The following is a 16,438-nucleotide window of genomic DNA, read 5'->3' as shown; positions in this document are numbered from 1 at the left end:
CCAAATGTTGCTTGCTGTCCCCAATGAGGCGCATTCACTTGTTTTTGGATCACCCTGAGATCACCCCTGATATTAGAGCTGTCAAGATGTATCAGTCAGGTAAAAGAAAAATCTAGCTTTGTAATTGTAAGGATTTGTTGCCCTTTCCTCATTTTACACTCTTTATTGACGAAACACTTTATCCATTGATTGAGAAAATAATCGGCAAAATAATTAAACAAAATTACGACCCTCAAACCTGGGGTTGAGGGTCGTAAAATAGTCAGAACTTATATCACATCAAATGATACAACAGTAGTGTTATATTAGAGAAAATTCAACAATCACATCATCTAACATTAACTCAGAAACAAGTATGTTTTAATTAATAGATATATGCTCGGTTTGAAAGAGGTAGCTGTTTCCTGTTTGTATTTTACTCGGAATGTATATCTACTAACGTACTGAATCACACAAGTATCTTATTTATAACCATGGTGTTAGTCAACTACAACTCCCATGAGGCATATTCAAAGACGCCAAACAAAATCTCTTCAAAGCTGTAGTTTTTGAACCTTTATATGGTAATAACTGGTTTATCTTTGTTAAATAATGATGATTTTAGATTGAATTAATCTGTAAGGAAGGAGCGTGCGAGGTAACTGAGAAAATGACGGAAAATTGGTTTGAGGCTTTGTTTAATGAACATTGAAAGAAAGAAAGAAGTTTAACCAGGCCAGTTAACTTTAACTCATATTGATTAGCTAACTCTACTCAGTGCACTAGCGTTGATAACTCAGTCGCTGGTTATCTCGGGTTCTTGATTGGTACAGTATGTTTGAAAAGAGAGAAAATTGAATTGTTTCGACGGTTGGTGACGGCGGCCATGACAGTGGGAATCCTTCGACGCTGCTGTGACGCTGCGACGTGACCAACGGTCCTAATGGGGCGGGGCTTGTAAACAGAGAAATCTAAATAAAGGATCGTGCAGAAATTTACTCGAAAGTATCTCACTTTTTCTCGACAAGTATAAGGTAAGTTTCATTCGCATTATGATAAGTAATTAGCTTAACATGTTGCTGCATGGATTCGATGTTGGAAAAAATCGCACGTTGGTGGTTTTTCCTCCATGCAACTGAAATGAATTTTATCTGCCTTGTGCGACGCCATCACTGTGTGTAAACCAACTGACAAAATGGCGAAATTGCCGAAAAAATCTGGCTACTCATCTTCTGGCTCGTGTGAAAATGATCGTGGTTTATTGGCAAAGGCTTGTGGTTAAGCCTGCGATTAGTGCACCGTCTTTAAAGTGGTCTGAGTTTAGCGAAATCCAAGCGCACCTTTTCTTCTGTTTGACGATAATGGGCCTCAATGAATGAAGTGGGTTTGGCAGCGTCTCCATTTCTAACCACGCACGTAGAACAGAATAGGCCCCAAAACCGGCGGTGTGTTTGCGTGCTTTTCTCATGTTTAGATAATGTTTTTTTTCTTCATGCAGGTTAATCTCGTGTGATGCCGATTCGCCGAGCGCCAGCGACTCCGACCCCGGAGAAGGCCCCCTCCGCTGCAGCAGAGAAAGGTTAGGCCGGGGTTGTCCATTACCTTAAGACCCTTGAACGCATCATCATCACTTGCAGAGTTTGCACTATGGGTCTCTGTACCCATTACAGCCATTACATTATATTGAGTCTGAAGATGGAAGATTGTGTTTGTAACCCCACACAAGAGAAACAAGTCTCTAATCCTGAGAAATAAATAGTTAGAATAAAGTTTTTCAACTTGCTTTAAGACTTGAAGAAAAAATGTAATATTATCTATTAACACATATATTACCACACCATATTAAACATGGGTTACAACGTATTTATAATAATTATGATATTAACTAGTGCTTAAGTTGTAGTTCCTCAGATTTTAAAGCGGGAGCACGGATGTGGTCAATCAGCACCAAGGACAAAGAGTGTGAAAAAAGACAAAACACAAGGAAATCACATGCTGGAGTGTTTGCATTGATCTTTAAGCTCTCGGTGAAGTCTGTTATTAAAGAGTAAAGCGTTCAGGTGGACATCATAAAGTGCAACATACCTGTTTCAATTCCAGCAGGAGACTTCTGTTGCATATTGTACCCCCTTCTCTATTGCATGTATCCTGTCTTTATCTTCTATGGCTCTAAACCCTTATTTGTGGATGCCAACGTTACTCAACATGTATTTCTACAAACTAATTGAGCTTTTTTTTTACTTTACAGTTTGCTTATCCAGTTGGATTGTTTGATATTTTCTTAAATTATCTCCAAGAGCAGGAAAAACCAAACTGAAAACTGCAAAACACAACGCTTCCTCAGCAGACATTTTTTTTTGCAATGGTTTTCCTCCCGTAGAGCCTGAAGCTTCCTCAGAGGAATCGCCTTCTGCCGACGAGGAGCCGGCTGCGTCTTCGGCTGCGACCGCAGACGCTGAGGAAACGGCGGATACGGCTGAGAAAGAGCCCACCGAGAATGGAGAGAAGGCAGAAGACGCTGCGGCGGAGGACAAGGAAGGAGAAGCGACCGAGAAGAAAGAGTGAGTTTCACCAGAGAGCTAAACTGCCACTCTGACCACTGCGATATTTCACTTTGATAGCACTTTTATCTGTTTATATTATCCTTGCCTCTGCTGGATAACGGCAGACTGCTCCCCTCGTGGTTGCAGTGTTGCATTTACAAAAGATATGAGCTGTCAGAGCCACATTCATGAGAGAGATATCAGACAGATGTTCCCTTTGTCCACAGTCTTGGAGGAGTCCAGGAGGAGAGGATTTTTGCGTCACTTCAGTGTTTGACATTTGTTACCAGCTCAGTCTAAATTTTAAACTGTCTTCTACATGCGATACACATTCAGAAAATGGCTTAAATGTTTTCTGAATATCTAGATGTAGTTAGTGGAAATAACCTTAGATTTAGCTGTAGGTGACATTTAACCAGGTTTTCAAAGTAACGACTCATAATTCCTGTAATTTCTCCTCCTTCCTTCTCCCAGACCTCGACAAAGCAAACTTTAACCTTTGCACATAGTACACTAGAATAGCAATTAATTTAGGCTCAATTACTCTGGTGATCATAAAGACAGATGTTCTGAAACTTCATTTTATCTTTCCCGTCGGTGACAAACGGACAAAGTGACAAATGCAAGGACTGCGCGGCTGGACAGTGCGCAACACACTGCTATGTTCTCCTACTAAGGTGAGGATGTGATAAAGATAAGGGTGGTAACAATCACAGTGAAATATCGCCTCAAACAACACGAAGCTCTTCACTGATTTTGTGTCTCGCTGCTTTTGGTGACAGGCTGAAGGATGGCTACAAGTACGAGAAATCCAAAACCAAGAAGGTGAAACGGACGATTCCTGCGTGGGCAAGCGTCGCCACCAGCAAAAAGCTTCCTGTCGCCAACTACGCAGGAACGCAGAACAAAGTGGATGATATTCTCATCGAAGCTATTATGGTTTGTACGACTGTTGCTGATGAATCTCTCGACACAGTCATTAATGTGTCGTGTGTTTTGTTTTTCTGGTTTTGTTCAAATAAAGATTGTTGCAATTTCTTGTCCACTTTCTCCACAGTCTTGTAATGACAGGTCTGGGGTTTCGTACCAGTCCGTCATGAAATATATCCTTAAAAAATACCCGGGGATGGAGCTCGACAGGAAGAAGTTTCTCATCAAGAGAGCGATGAAGAAACATCTGGAGAAGGGCACCATCAAACAGGTAAAGAATGACTGTTAAATATTCATATTCCTTTTAATGTGAGGATAAAAATCAAAGCATTGTCTCTTATTTGGAGGAAGAAACAAACACTGACTTTGTTTCATGAAAATGTAACTGATCGGTAAACCACATCCCTGTTAGATGAGGTCAAGAACGTCACTGTTGGACAATAATATTTGTTGTTGCTAGCATATTAGCTTACTCATGTGGTCTCTGTCTGGCTATTACTGTTTCAAGTAAAGAAGACATCCTTATTTTCAATGGCGATCAACCCGTTGGTTTGTTGTTTGGTCCATAAAAGGTCATAAAATGGTGAAAAGTACTGATCACTGATCCCAAAATAGATTTAAAAATGTCTTGTTTTCTCTACAAGCTTAATCTTTGTGTTTAACTTTTATAGAGGAGCCACCAGCAATTACTTACATGTAATCTGTCTGAAATCAAAGAATTGTGACTTTTTCTTCCTAAAGAAGAATGACTGAAACTGATTGAAGGATATCAAAATAGTTGGATTATTTTACCAGTTAAAAATTGATAAATAAATCAGCTCTGAATTGAAGCTGACTTTAAAAATAGACTTGATATATGATACTTGAATAACAAGTATGGATGGAAACATGATGTAGCTGCTAACGCTAACAGCATCCAGGACCAGCTTCCGCACTCAGGAGAAATACTTCACTGTAGGTGTGCTAGGTATGAAAAGGCCTCATTAAAGTTAGCCGTAACCTCCTGTAAAATGCAGCTCTAGGTTTGGCTACTACTGTAGGTTGTAAGCTGGACATGCTAAGATTTACAGCTCATGTGTAAATAGACAAACACAGTGTGTAATATCATTCAAACTGCTTCAACCACATCCAGAAGCTTTATGGGCTGTTCTTGTTAAAGTTAACTTAGACAGGTTATTCATTTTTCAGGGAGGGGTTTATAACATTTAAGAATGTTGTCACTTTGTTATTATTATTATCAGGTATAATTAATCACTTGTCTGTCTCTCTCCCAGCTGAAGGGTAAAGGCCTTTCAGGAACCTTCGCCATTGGGAAGCAGACCCCCTTGTCTAAGGTATGTTACAGCAAAGGGAGGAAGTGTAGTGGACTATTTAACGGCAGGGAGATCACAATATCTCATAGCTGTAATCCCTCTGTTAATGACGTAGTGTCAACAGTTTCCTTCTCCCGTTTTTCCCTATGAGACTGGGATGTGTTTGGTTGTAATCGTCATGTCTGTAAACGGATGGTGTTTTAGAAAGCAGCTCAGAAGACGGAGTCTCTGGGAGACGCTCTTCCTCTCATCATCACTCGGCTCTGTGAGCCTAAAGAGGCCTCCTACTACCTGATCAAGAAATACCTGGAGCAGCACTTCCCCAGCCTCAACATCGAGAACAGGTATCGTACATGCAATATTTCTATTTTCCCTTGTATGCTGTTTTATGTTTTGAAGCAGACAGTCTTTTGATTGTTCCAAAAAAACGATTAGCTTTATCTGACCATCTTTTTGGAAGCTGTAACCTGAAAAGTTTTCTTTGACAATAGAGGATAAAAAGGTCCCTGATCCAAACTGGAGTGGATCAATCAATCATTTTTTAGAACTACAGAGACCAAAATCATTGATGCGAACTAAAACAAAAAGAAAAACATTATTTAAAAAGGTAAAAGCTATAAAAATGATCCTGTCAAGTTTGCAGGAAGTTAGCTTCAAAGCTGCAGAGCTACACACAGTTTACCAGTGGATTTGATTTAAGTAGTTTACATAAAAGGGGTGACTGAAGTTGTGTTGTTGGCTGTGATTATTGAATAAATACATGCTGTTATTCTTCCTCAGGCCAGATGTCCTGAAAGCAGCCCTGGTGAGGGCAGTAGAGAAAGGACAACTGGAGCAGATCACTGGGAAAGGAGCCAGAGGAACATTCCAGGTAAAGTTATTAAATACTGTGATTTAATTTATTGTTACAAAATGAGTCACGTCTGTGAAGGTTCTCAGTCTTATAGGTCATGGTAGTTAGAAGCTTAACTAGGGCTGTCGACCTAATGGCAACGAGAGTCGTGACCACCTTCTGGTGTTGGTGGGTCGTTGGGCTCACGTGACCCAGAGTGTGATTTCAGCTGTTTGGGAAGAGAATTCACCGCATTGTAAGTGGGTGATAGGTGGTGTCATAGGGATGGTTTTTCCAGCTTAACATAAGCCCTTTATACACTGCCAGTTCAAGGCGGGATTATTACGCCTCTGTTATGTTTTGTCTTCTATGTGGGGCTTTCGGAGGTAGTAACAGAGGCGAAACGGCGTCTGTGTAAACAGCGGAGCTGGCAGGGCGGAACAGAGCCGCATGTGTGTATGTGAAGCCAGCGCTGTTTGTTTATACCTCGTGCACATTTTGCTTCCACAACGCCAGAAAACACACTGGGGCGGCTTTACGCCGGCGCTGCTTGGTTCAATGTGAAACGACAAAGATGGCAAGACGGTGGAGCTTCTTTACGGCGCTGTGGAGGAAGCGCGGTGTAAAAAAGAGCTATAGATTGCTTCCTTGACACCTCTTTCAAACCAGTGGTCTTCTCTGGCAGGGTGTGAACCTTGCTGTCTTCAAAGGAGTGCACTTTGTCCTTTTAGATGTAGGTGGACAGCTGAGGCCTGACCTGAGGAGCTGGCTCTCCTATGCTGGGCCATGCGTTTGAGAAGGGGTTGGGAAAAACCATCAAGCACCCAATGCAGTCTTGAATTCTCTGCCTAAATCCCTTTATTGCAAATCTTTTAGCATACTAATGACCTACAGAGGCTTATATTTCTAGCTCCGTCACCAGTCAGTTCAGAGCTGAAGAAGCCTTTCAGATAAGAGGTGAAACCTTTTGTCCAGTTGCCTTTTGGATTGAGCTTCGAAAATGAGTCACATTTGACCTTTTAGAGGGACTGTTAGTACATGCACAATTTAACTCTGGTGAAGAGCAACTGGCAACATGATTTCTGTTACAGTAGAGTAGACGGTAGCTCCTTCTGTAGGGACCATGGTGGAATTTGTGCTGGCAGCTGGAGAGGTCCCAGCTCCTTTCCTGGGCTCCATCGAGGTGTCCTTGAGCAAGGCACTGAACCCCCCTCCGCTCGGGGCGCATGTCCATGTGCAGCCCCCTCACTCTGACATCGCTCCATTAGTGCATGTCCAAAGAGTCCTGTTTGTGCATGTGTGTTTGTGTAGCATGTTGGGAATAAATAAAGTATCGCGTCTTCTTCAATCTGCCAGCTCAGAGTGTCATTGTTGTGTTATACTATTTCAATATAAATAGATATTGCAAGGTAAAGATATTGCCACGTAATAGATTAAAACAAAGGTGGTAAATCAGCGTTGCGTGCCAGTACACATTAAGTATTGCTGATACTCTCTTCTTCATACTGGCAGCATAATGAACTTAGCACGCGGCTATTAGCTACAGTCTGAAAGTGCAAATGACCCAATTCTCTAATTCTGTCGCAGCTGAAGCGAACCGGTAACCAGGTCCTGCTGAAGGGCGGAGCCGTGGAGGACGCCATCACAGCTGCCATTACAGCCATGAATGAACCTAAAACCTGCAGCACCACCACCCTCAAAAGATATCTAGTAGATGCCAACAAGGACAGAAAGGAGTACCAGTTAGGTAAGACTCCACCTCCACTACTGTCATGCCTCTCAGTTCTTCTTTCTATGGTAAATAGAAATTTGGCACCGGTGTGACATAATGACAAATCTTCAAACGTATGTCGGACTGTGTCACTAACAGGAGAACCCTCTTTCTTTAGTGGCCAGTCTGAGGAGGACCCTGTCAAAGTGTAAAGTACTCGGCTGGATGGAGCAGATCACCGGTCACGGCTTCACAGGGACCTACCAGCTCTCATTCCCATTTTACCCAAGGTACGTCCCCTACATTTGGAGGAAAGGATCCTCAAATTTAATGATGAATTTTTCCCCCCCTCACAGCTGATGTACTTGTTTTTACATGCTCCTTTTCATTCATGTTTTTCTCTTTAGCCCCACCATCCTGTACCCAGACAAGTTCAAAGAGCCGACCAAGAAAAACTCTCAGCCTGCGACCAAGCGACGGCGGATGGCCGACTCTTCTGACGAGGAAGAGTCAGAAGAAGAAGAAGAAGAAGAAGAGGAGGAGGAAGAGGAAGAGTCCGAGGAGGAAGCGCCAGCCCGTAAGAGGTGGGTTTAAAAAGAAATGATCCGTACTTGGAGTATAGTCTGCATGGACTCTGTCCATCATAAATATTTGAATAAAACAATTATTAAAACAGAGATGTGTTTTAGACTGACAACTTTTCACTTCAGGTCACATCTAGAAATAATTAAAATGTATTAAAAAACTGCCTTTATACTGTAATGTATACACAACCTGCACAGGGTGACAAGTCAGTCAATTAACGATTCAACAAGTGGACATAAAAAATCAATCTAAAGCACACGGACCCCAGAGAGTGGTGGTAGAGAGCCTAGTGTACAAGAAGAGTATTAATGTCCACTTTGGTTTTCAACCGTTTTAAACATGTTGCCTGGGTGAAGATTCAAGCGAGTGAAATGTTTAAATGAATGTGTGATGTAAATATAGTGTGCTGGGTTCCTCTTTTCACTGGTGACATTTTTCCTATAGCCTTGCCCCTACATGATGCATGTAACTTGTGTGCCTTCTACTTCAGTAAAAGTTTTCTGTTCAAATTACTTTTAGGAAATCTCCGAAGAGGCCTCCACCCAAAGTGCGGCGTCCTCCACCAGCCAAGAAATCTCGGAGCGCCAGTCAGTCAAAAGCTAAAGGCAGGGGACGCGCCCTCGTGAAGAAGTCTCCAGCCAAGAAAGCGGTTACTTCGGGCAAGAGGCGGGGAAGGAAACCGTCAGCCGCTAAGAAGGAATCCACCACGCCGTCTAAAGCCACGCCTGTCAAGAGAGGAGCTCCTGCAAGAAAGCCCAAAACACCCGCCGTTAAAAAGCTGACCAAAAGGGGGTCGAAGCGACCTTCGTACAGAGAGTCATCTCCTGAGGAGGAGGAGGAGGAAGAAGAAGTCCCAAAGGAGACGAAAAGGGGCGGGTCGAAGCGATCTAAGCCTGAGGAGTCGTCCAATGAGGAGCCTGCAGCTAAAAAGCCAGCGACCAAAGGGGGGTCCAGGCGGCCCGAACCCGAAGAGTCTTCCCCTGAGAAGCCTGCAGCGAAACGGGGGGCGAAGAGCAGCAAGCAGTCCGGTCGCAAGTCCAAGAGAGGGAAATAATGAGCCCAGGAGCGCCTTCCACGAACTGGGCCGCCTTGTTTCAGTGCTCTCTCTCTTTTTATCATTGTTTTCTCCCTTTTTAACGGGGCAGTAGTTTTTTTATTTCTATTGTAGAATAAGAACGTTATCCTACCAGTTAAGTTTACTGTACATTGAGAGGTTCTGAATTTCCTTTTTAATCACCATGTGTAGAAAAGCTCAGTTAGTTGTTGCCGTTAAAACAGCTGCCAGATTGGGAAAAGCATAGCAAAATCTGACATACTGTAACTAGAGCCATGTAGTGACTTCTGTTTTTATATCTGTTCCTCATCCACTCTGTAGGTGCTGGAGGCACACGTTCTAATATCAAATTAAGTGAAATTTCTGAGGTTTGAAAATGATCATTTTAAGTTAAAATGTGAGTTGAAAATATGAACCGTCGACTAATTTCATTAAGGTTTTATAATACCAGATTTTAAGGTTGTTCTCCTGTGTTCTGGGGTTAAATTATAATATTCTGGCTTTTCAGTACAGCATAGGAATCAGATTTTTTTACCCATGTTGGTCCAAATATGACTACACTGATGGATATTTGTTTTTTAACACTAAAAATTGCCCCTTGAAAAGAAAAGACTGCAGGTGTGTTATCCTCTGTAAAGCCTTCAGCCTAAGGGTAATCATTACAAAACGAGTCACACTGGGGGGAAGCTGTCTTTTTTAGAAATGTGTGTGTGTAAACAGGCATATACATAAGTTGATTTTATTGCTTCACAGCTGTAACTCAGTACCAACCTGTAAGAAATGTGTGTTGTGAAAACGAAAAAGGAGGATAATAGCTCATACATACCCTGCATGCATGTATTCCTTGTGTTGTTAAGCTTTTTTTCCAAGTCATTAATAAAATGGCTATATTTGTAATTTGTGTTTGTTTCAATTTAATCCAGCATATAGTATAGGTCAGGTATTTATAAATGTAAAAGGTCATTTTTCTTTGTTTGCACAGAACTACATGCCACTGTAAAATGAAGCCAGAGGTCAGTGCTTCCAAACTTTGGCTCCTGAACCAGCAGGTGTCCTTAAAGGATTTTTTAAAAGAACAGTTAACATTATTAATATTTTACTTTGTTATAGAGCATTTTCATGAGCAACTTCTACTTACTTATGTTGCATTTTTTTGGTTAAGATAATATTTTGCCACTAGAGATTTTTTCCTTCTGAATATCTGTATCCAACTTGTTGAAACTATATTCTGGATGTGGGTATATTTCTCATATTTATTTACCTTTTTAGTGTGCCTCACCTTCTATCTCTACTTCTCTACATGTCAGAAGGAAAATAATGCACCTTGACTTCCCTTAATTTATCTGACAGATAAAGATCTAAATTAAGCATTCAAACCAATGGCTTGTGACACCTCACAAAAATTGTGTTTAAGGTTAAAAGAGGTAAGAAGATATCCAGCATTTTACTTTATTTTTTCCTTTTCTAGCCTATTGATCATCTCATGACACTTTGGCTGTAAATTCAGATTAGATTAGTTAGAAATTAGTTAACCTCCACCTTGACCAGCTTAAACAGTTAAATGGTTTAAAAACAATGAGGCACCAGTTTTAATCTAATCAGTATCTAATTGTGCTAAAGTATCTCTACAATGTGTAATTACTGAAATAAAGAAAGTAGGTTATTTTTTATCTACTTTTTATTTTTTAGTAAAGAATCCGCGTATCTCTTCACCACTGGGCGTGTGACGTCATCAAGGGAATTGCGCAATGACCAGGAATGTGTGGAGCTGGAAAAAAAATGACTGGAAAGAGACAGCAGCGCAGAGGGAAGGAGGAGTGATTCACCGCGTTATCTTCCGCTGAGTTTCATATACTAACAAGAGAAGTCTTTTTAAACCCCTTCACCTCCGTGTCTTCCTCCTCCTCCGTCTCCCCGGGTTCCTTTCCCTCGAGCCCCGCCTCGGGCCCGAAGCAGCAGCAACACACCTGGACCACGGAGCGGCGGCAGGTAAAGGTGAGGAGGACTTTGGTGTCAAATACGGCGTGTGAAGAAGACCGACTGGGCGGAGGTGGTTGCGGTTTTAGTGAAGGCTCGTTGACTCTGAAAAGTGAGTTTTAAAAGTCGTGTTGATAACCTTTGAACTGAGCTAAAGTTAGGACGCTCTGGTGCAATGTTGGCGGAAACGTGCAAAAGTTTAGTCCACTATTTTCGGCCACACATTTGAAATTTCGACCCCTTTTCGGGACATGGCAGGGACAGAAACGCTCGCACAGAAATCAGAACCTTCCCATAAATTACCCAAAGTTTGACGCATGTTATGGTGCAGGAAAGAAACGCGTTACAGGCGCAATGACCTGCCAAAAGGTACACAAAAAACCAGCAAGACCTGTATCCTAATCACAGCCTATAGTCTTAAATCAGGTTTATGTGGAAGTACGCTTGACAACTCCGTGCCAAACTCTGATTTAAAGGCGCATTTAATCGTTTTACACCTACCATATCACTGCTGTTGTGATTGTCTGACTTAGAGTTTAGGGTTTCCTAAATGTGTGCATGCTATGACAGGTTTTATCGTTATGTTTTTTTAGTGTCCATTGTTTTAGGTGTAATATTGTCTGGCTCTGTGGTTTTACAGAGAGCAACAGGCAGCATGGGTGAGGCACCAGACAGAGAAGATAGTACAGTCATCACACGATCAGCAGAGGTAACTATAATGTGACTTTACATCTACTTTAGTGCATACTTTTGTGTACTACTGTTTTGGTTTTTTTGCCTTAACATCTGTCTTTACTTTGAAGTATGTGGGTTCATTTCCTGTGGACGACCGCTGTTTGGATGACCAGATAGAGCAGCTACACACTCAGCTGAAGTCCCTTAAAGTAAGTACTTGGCCTGCCAAAGTTGCTCAAAACTATCAGTATCCTAAAAACCAACGAGTCGTACATGTTTAATGGAGAATACAACAACTAACATGTTGGTTTCCTTCAATCAGACATGCAAAAGAAGGAGGCCTGTGTCCATAAAATTCTCCATCAAAGGTGTGAAAATGTATAATGAGGATGAAACTGTAAGTTGGATTTTTGCTTGTACGTAAAGATATAAAATGTATTGTCAATTGCCCTTGTGTTGCTGTTTGCTAAGTGCCCCCCTTCCTGTCTGCAGACGCTCCTGATGGCTCATGCTCTTCGTAGAGTCTCTCTGTCCACCGCCCGGCCCACCGATGCCCAGTTTGCCTTCGTCTCCCACAACCCAGGCAGCCCTGACGCCCAGCTGTACTGCCACGTCTTCAAAGCAAGGCACGCCCGAGCGGTAAGAGCGTCAGCATCACTATTTTGATTGCAACAGAAGAAGAGAGATCTGCTTTTACATAGAAAGATATTATTTACACTTTTTTTGTTGGTGTAAATGCGGAAGATGGCTTTTGAAATTGAGATCATGCTTTACATTTCAAAAATTGTAATTGTGATGTATTGACATGAGGAAGTATTTTGTGGAGTAAAAGCTTTCCCTAGTGGAGATTGTGCAACCAGATAACAGCCAGTAAAACTTGTACATAACTATGTTGGTAGATAATTAGAACCATATATCTTAGTAAAAATCGAAGTTATCATAGATGTAAATTGAGCGAAGTCCTACATAGAGGTCTTTTTAGACAACATTAGTGTACACACCTGTTTCATTGGCACATGTTTGGTTTAAACTGTACCACATACCTTTCAAAATAAGGCTACTATGTCCCAAGACTTTGGTGTACCAAATAATAGTTTCATCAACAATGGTTTCCTCGAATACTGTTGATATTATTTGAATATAACTGTTCAGTTTTTCTCTCCTGCAGGCACAGTTCCTGAACCTGGTGCTTTGTCGCTGTTTCCAGCTGTCGTACTTAGAGAAGCACCCGGAGGAGGCGCAGGAGGACTCTGTTGGCTCATTGCCCCGTCGCAACCCCTCCCTGCTCAACCACGGCTTCCCTCTGAGTGTCAGCGCCCTGGTGTCTTTCAGAAGAGCCCCTTTTAGAGGGTTGTTGCCTGGGACTAAGGTTTGGACGTGGAATATCGGTTTCTGTTCACAACTTATGAAGTCAAGCCCAGTGTTTCCCTTCTAGAACACTAAAACATTATTCTTCTCTGCATCTACAGAAGAGTAAAAAGTCTTCCGACGACCCGCCCAGCAGCCAAGATGAAGTCTTCCCCACCTCCTCCCCCTCCCTGACGCGCAAGAAAGCCATCCGCAATAAAGTGCTGCGCTCGGGGGCTTATCGCTCTTTCACTTTCACACCACTCAAACAGCGAAATGTTCAGGAGCGACTGAGCGGGTCTCAAGGTGGGCCGAGTGTTCACAGAGCGCTTTCAAAGGTCAAAGAGTTGATTAGGTAACGCCAACCCCTCAGTGTTGGGTGATGGGCAGTCACTCACAGTCTGTTGTGGTGTCAGAAGGTAGTTTATGTACTTTTATAACCCTTAATTGGGATGTTGGATAATGTTTTTTGTCACGTGGGTCTAACTGAATGTTTATTTTCTTTTAGCTTCTCACTTCTGAGCTTCTCTCGCCGTTTAATGTGTTAAAACACAGGCGTTGGTATTTTGGGTTATTTCATCAACACTGGCTTTTTAATATCACTCCTTCCACATTAAAACCAAACACTACATTTGGCTGTTTCCCCACACAAACACAGCTGGTGGTATATGTCCACTTTTGGACCCCTTGGACGGTTAACGTCTTGAGATTCACAGTGATTTCTCTTCTTGTCCGTGAAACAGGAAAGGACAAAGACAAGACGCCTGTAAAGAGATCGCGCGCTCCGAGCTTGGCGGAAACAGAAGAAGCACTGGCTCAGGCTGTGTGGTGTTGGGCTGGCATCGCAACGTAAGCGTCAATCTGGCCTTAAATTTGTCTTAATTATGTTGTGAACTTTTTTAACTTTGGTTCTGTGCTTTCTGTATTTCAGTGACAGCAGTTATTCCCTGCTTGCGGACGATGTTCTGGGATCGTACCTCCTCTGCCCACATCCTAAGAAACCCAAATGCGGCTCTGTTATCATACGATTCCCGTCTGGCCTGACCACCTATCTCATAGAAAACACTCGCAAAGGGAAGTTCCTGCTGGAGGTAAGTGTTTTGTCAGGGCAGGTTGAATATTAATAGCGAACAGCAAGTTAATCATTTCTAAACTACAGAGGAAGTGAAATGACTGTTGCTCTCATGCACTAGTTACTTTATAATTACTGTTCAACTTACAATTTTATTTCACAAGAATGTTGTATTCGAATTTTACGGCTGTTTTAGGGCTGTTTCTTTTTGTTTTTTCAGAGTTGAATAACAAACAGAAGATTCTAAGTTCCCTGTTGAGACATATTCCTCTGCAGTTCAGGGCTATCTTTAGAAAATGTCAGATCTTTACTGGAATACAAAAACACATCAGTGGAGCTCAACAGAAGTTATATATGGGGCGACGCCTTGTAGGTTTTGAAGAGATAAAATATTCTTAAAGTCTCATGCCAAAGTATTGCAAGTATTCTGACTTGTTTACTTTGAAAAGACTAACTAAGCAGTTTAATGTTGATGTTTTTTTAATAAATAAATATCTATGAATATGATTAGCCTAATGGCTTATTGTGTATAACCCTATATAATAGTTGTGACTTGGTTTTTCTGTTTCTTTGGTTCTTTGTTGCAGAAATGCAAGACTGAGTTCAGTTCAATAGCAGAGCTGATTGAACACTACACAGAGGACCAGGGTGAGCTGTCGTGTCTGCTGAGCTGCGCCCGGGTTAACCACTGCTATGAGTGGGAGGAAACTACCAGCAAACGGCTGTCTGTGAAGCCACAGAAGAGCCTGAGCAAAGCCAAAACTAAAAGTACCCACAAGAAGGATTTGGTTTAAACCCTGGATATGGGAACTTGTGAACTGACAACTGCAGAGGATTCAAACTAAGTGACACTTTTTTACTTTGCACTTATACTCTCTTATCTCTTATGATCACATGTGGTGTTATGGGACTTATTCACAAACTGTACGCAATGCAACTAATATCAGTGTTTGCACTGAATGTATATAGTTTACAAGTCATTTAATCAAAGGGTACTTATTTGTCAAAGATGTAATCTTTTGTGCTTGCTGCTTTTTGTGTTTTTCAATTTATTTTAAATATATATTTTTATTCACGCCTTCAAGGGATCAGAGTTTATTAGTGTTTTTAAGACATGAAACAAAGACTCTGAAACCGAGGGAGTGTAAAGAGTGGAATTTATGACTCAAATTGTTTCGCCTGATGGCAAAGCCATTATTAACCTTACATGTAAACATGTTGCACAATTATGCTCAAACTGTATGTTCCAATGCATTTTAAATAGCTTACTTTCTTATATTTTGCCTCTTTCAAGCATTAGTGCACTTCTAATATGGCCTCTAACAATAGGAAAGTGGTTACTGCTTTATTGGTAACGTTGTCTGCAGTTTAATATACCTGATCTTAACTGATGTTTGAATTCGGTCTGCCCCGGGGATTTAAGTTGTCATACGATTGTCTGGGATTTTTTTACTTGACCAAGAGGCTGTATTACTTTGCCTCATTTGAGCACTATATTTTCAATATCAAACCAACAATGTTCATGTTGTTCACCCCTGTTTGACATTAAATGACAGGTGTGTTCTGTTGTGAACCCAAACCCTGCGAAAATGTTGTTTCCCATTTTTTAACACTCTACATAGTGTAACATCATATTAAGAGAAATGTTAATTTGCTGCATATCAGGGAAGTTTATTTGGTGTAGTTAAGAAATCTTAAGGAAGAAGTCATCATGGGATAGCTTGTGTGAAGAGGGTCAGAAGGGATTTCTAGAGTAAATGACTCATTTGCCAGTTTATTAGATAAACCTAATACATTCTAAAACAGTCTGAAATTAAGGCGTAGCACATTTCAAACACAAAAGAAACTCAATGTTCTTTACACAAATAAAACAGACATCAACCCTAATGAAGGTATGATTAAGTGCCAGATTTTGTTAAGTTTTGTTTACATGTACTGAGCCAAACGTATGAAGTGATCATATAAAGGCCATAGTTTTTCATCCTGTTGAACTGTGTTCTTTACAGCATCCACATAGAGGATTTGATGCTAGATTTATTGATTTTAGCCTGGAGTACATTTGCTATATGTATATTTCTTCAAGGACATGTAATAGGCTAAAATCCTTTTTTTAATATTTTAGTTTATATTGGTTTATTTCCTTTTGTAGGTCATAACACTGGTGAAATAGGTAGCTACTTCTAAATGTATTCCTGCGCTTTGGGCAGTAGGAAATGTCCTGTGGGTCACTTAACTGGCACGTTGCTATTCAACATTTAGCTAAAATATTGACTAAAATATACACTGGACATGGTTACTGAGCTTATTTGACAAGAAGTACAAATTCAACCAGTTTTGTTTAATATATATAGTTAGTAAAGTTTTGAAAAAATAAAATCACTACTCACCTTAAATTAAGATAACAGGAAGGATAAAACTGG

The 16,438-nt window shown here is 41.1% G+C and overlaps 2 protein-coding genes across 5 annotated transcripts; both read left to right on the top strand.

Annotated features, from left to right (window-relative positions):
- Nucleotides 1–929: 929 nt before the first annotated feature.
- hp1bp3 (heterochromatin protein 1, binding protein 3) lies at nt 930–9,844 on the top strand. 3 transcript variants are annotated; one of them, XM_069678925.1, is made up of 13 exons: nt 930–1,013; nt 1,478–1,558; nt 2,360–2,540; nt 3,137–3,199; nt 3,305–3,461; nt 3,580–3,723; nt 4,727–4,786; nt 4,970–5,109; nt 5,546–5,636; nt 7,185–7,344; nt 7,487–7,598; nt 7,716–7,892; nt 8,413–9,844. In XM_069678925.1, exons 2-13 carry the CDS (start codon nt 1,492–1,494, stop codon nt 8,945–8,947), a joined length of 1,887 nt encoding a protein of 628 aa, XP_069535026.1. In that variant the 5' UTR covers nt 930–1,013; nt 1,478–1,491; the 3' UTR covers nt 8,948–9,844. The 3 variants fall into 3 exon arrangements, with proteins under 3 accessions (XP_069535026.1, XP_069535028.1, XP_069535027.1); XM_069678926.1 differs by lacking the exon at nt 930–1,013 and adding an exon at nt 1,335–1,359; XM_069678927.1 differs by lacking the exon at nt 3,137–3,199.
- Nucleotides 9,845–10,740: 896 nt separating this feature from the next.
- sh2d5 (SH2 domain containing 5) lies at nt 10,741–15,755 on the top strand. 2 transcript variants are annotated; one of them, XM_069678469.1, is made up of 10 exons: nt 10,741–10,942; nt 11,565–11,633; nt 11,728–11,808; nt 11,922–11,996; nt 12,092–12,238; nt 12,768–12,968; nt 13,069–13,252; nt 13,690–13,795; nt 13,878–14,037; nt 14,606–15,755. In XM_069678469.1, exons 2-10 carry the CDS (start codon nt 11,580–11,582, stop codon nt 14,810–14,812), a joined length of 1,215 nt encoding a protein of 404 aa, XP_069534570.1. In that variant the 5' UTR covers nt 10,741–10,942; nt 11,565–11,579; the 3' UTR covers nt 14,813–15,755. The 2 variants fall into 2 exon arrangements, with proteins under 2 accessions (XP_069534570.1, XP_069534571.1); XM_069678470.1 differs by having other exon boundaries at nt 10,741–11,036.
- Nucleotides 15,756–16,438: the final 683 nt, after the last annotated feature.

The sequence above is a fragment of the Semicossyphus pulcher genome, unplaced genomic scaffold, assembly GCF_022749685.1.
Source record: "Semicossyphus pulcher isolate SPU_LCO1_2020_fin unplaced genomic scaffold, fSemPul1.0.p SCAF_3, whole genome shotgun sequence".
Taxonomy (NCBI): Eukaryota; Metazoa; Chordata; class Actinopteri; order Labriformes; family Labridae; genus Semicossyphus; species Semicossyphus pulcher.
Note: the sequence above shows the minus strand (reverse complement) of the source record. Positions and strands in the feature narration are given on the sequence as shown.

Excerpts from the sequence above, each read along its gene's own strand:
- hp1bp3 (XM_069678925.1), top strand. The coding sequence starts at position 1,492 with ATGCCGATTCGCCGAGCGCCAGCGACTCCGACCCCGGAGAAGGCCCCC. Across the intron at positions 1,559-2,359 it reads CTCCGCTGCAGCAGAGAAAG|AGCCTGAAGCTTCCTCAGAG; the intron begins GTTAGGCCGGGG and ends TTCCTCCCGTAG. Across the intron at positions 3,724-4,726 it reads AGAAGGGCACCATCAAACAG|CTGAAGGGTAAAGGCCTTTC; the intron begins GTAAAGAATGAC and ends TCTCTCTCCCAG.
- sh2d5 (XM_069678469.1), top strand. The coding sequence starts at position 11,580 with ATGGGTGAGGCACCAGACAGAGAAGATAGTACAGTCATCACACGATCA. Across the intron at positions 12,969-13,068 it reads GGTTGTTGCCTGGGACTAAG|AAGAGTAAAAAGTCTTCCGA; the intron begins GTTTGGACGTGG and ends CTGCATCTACAG. Across the intron at positions 13,253-13,689 it reads GCGACTGAGCGGGTCTCAAG|GAAAGGACAAAGACAAGACG; the intron begins GTGGGCCGAGTG and ends TCCGTGAAACAG.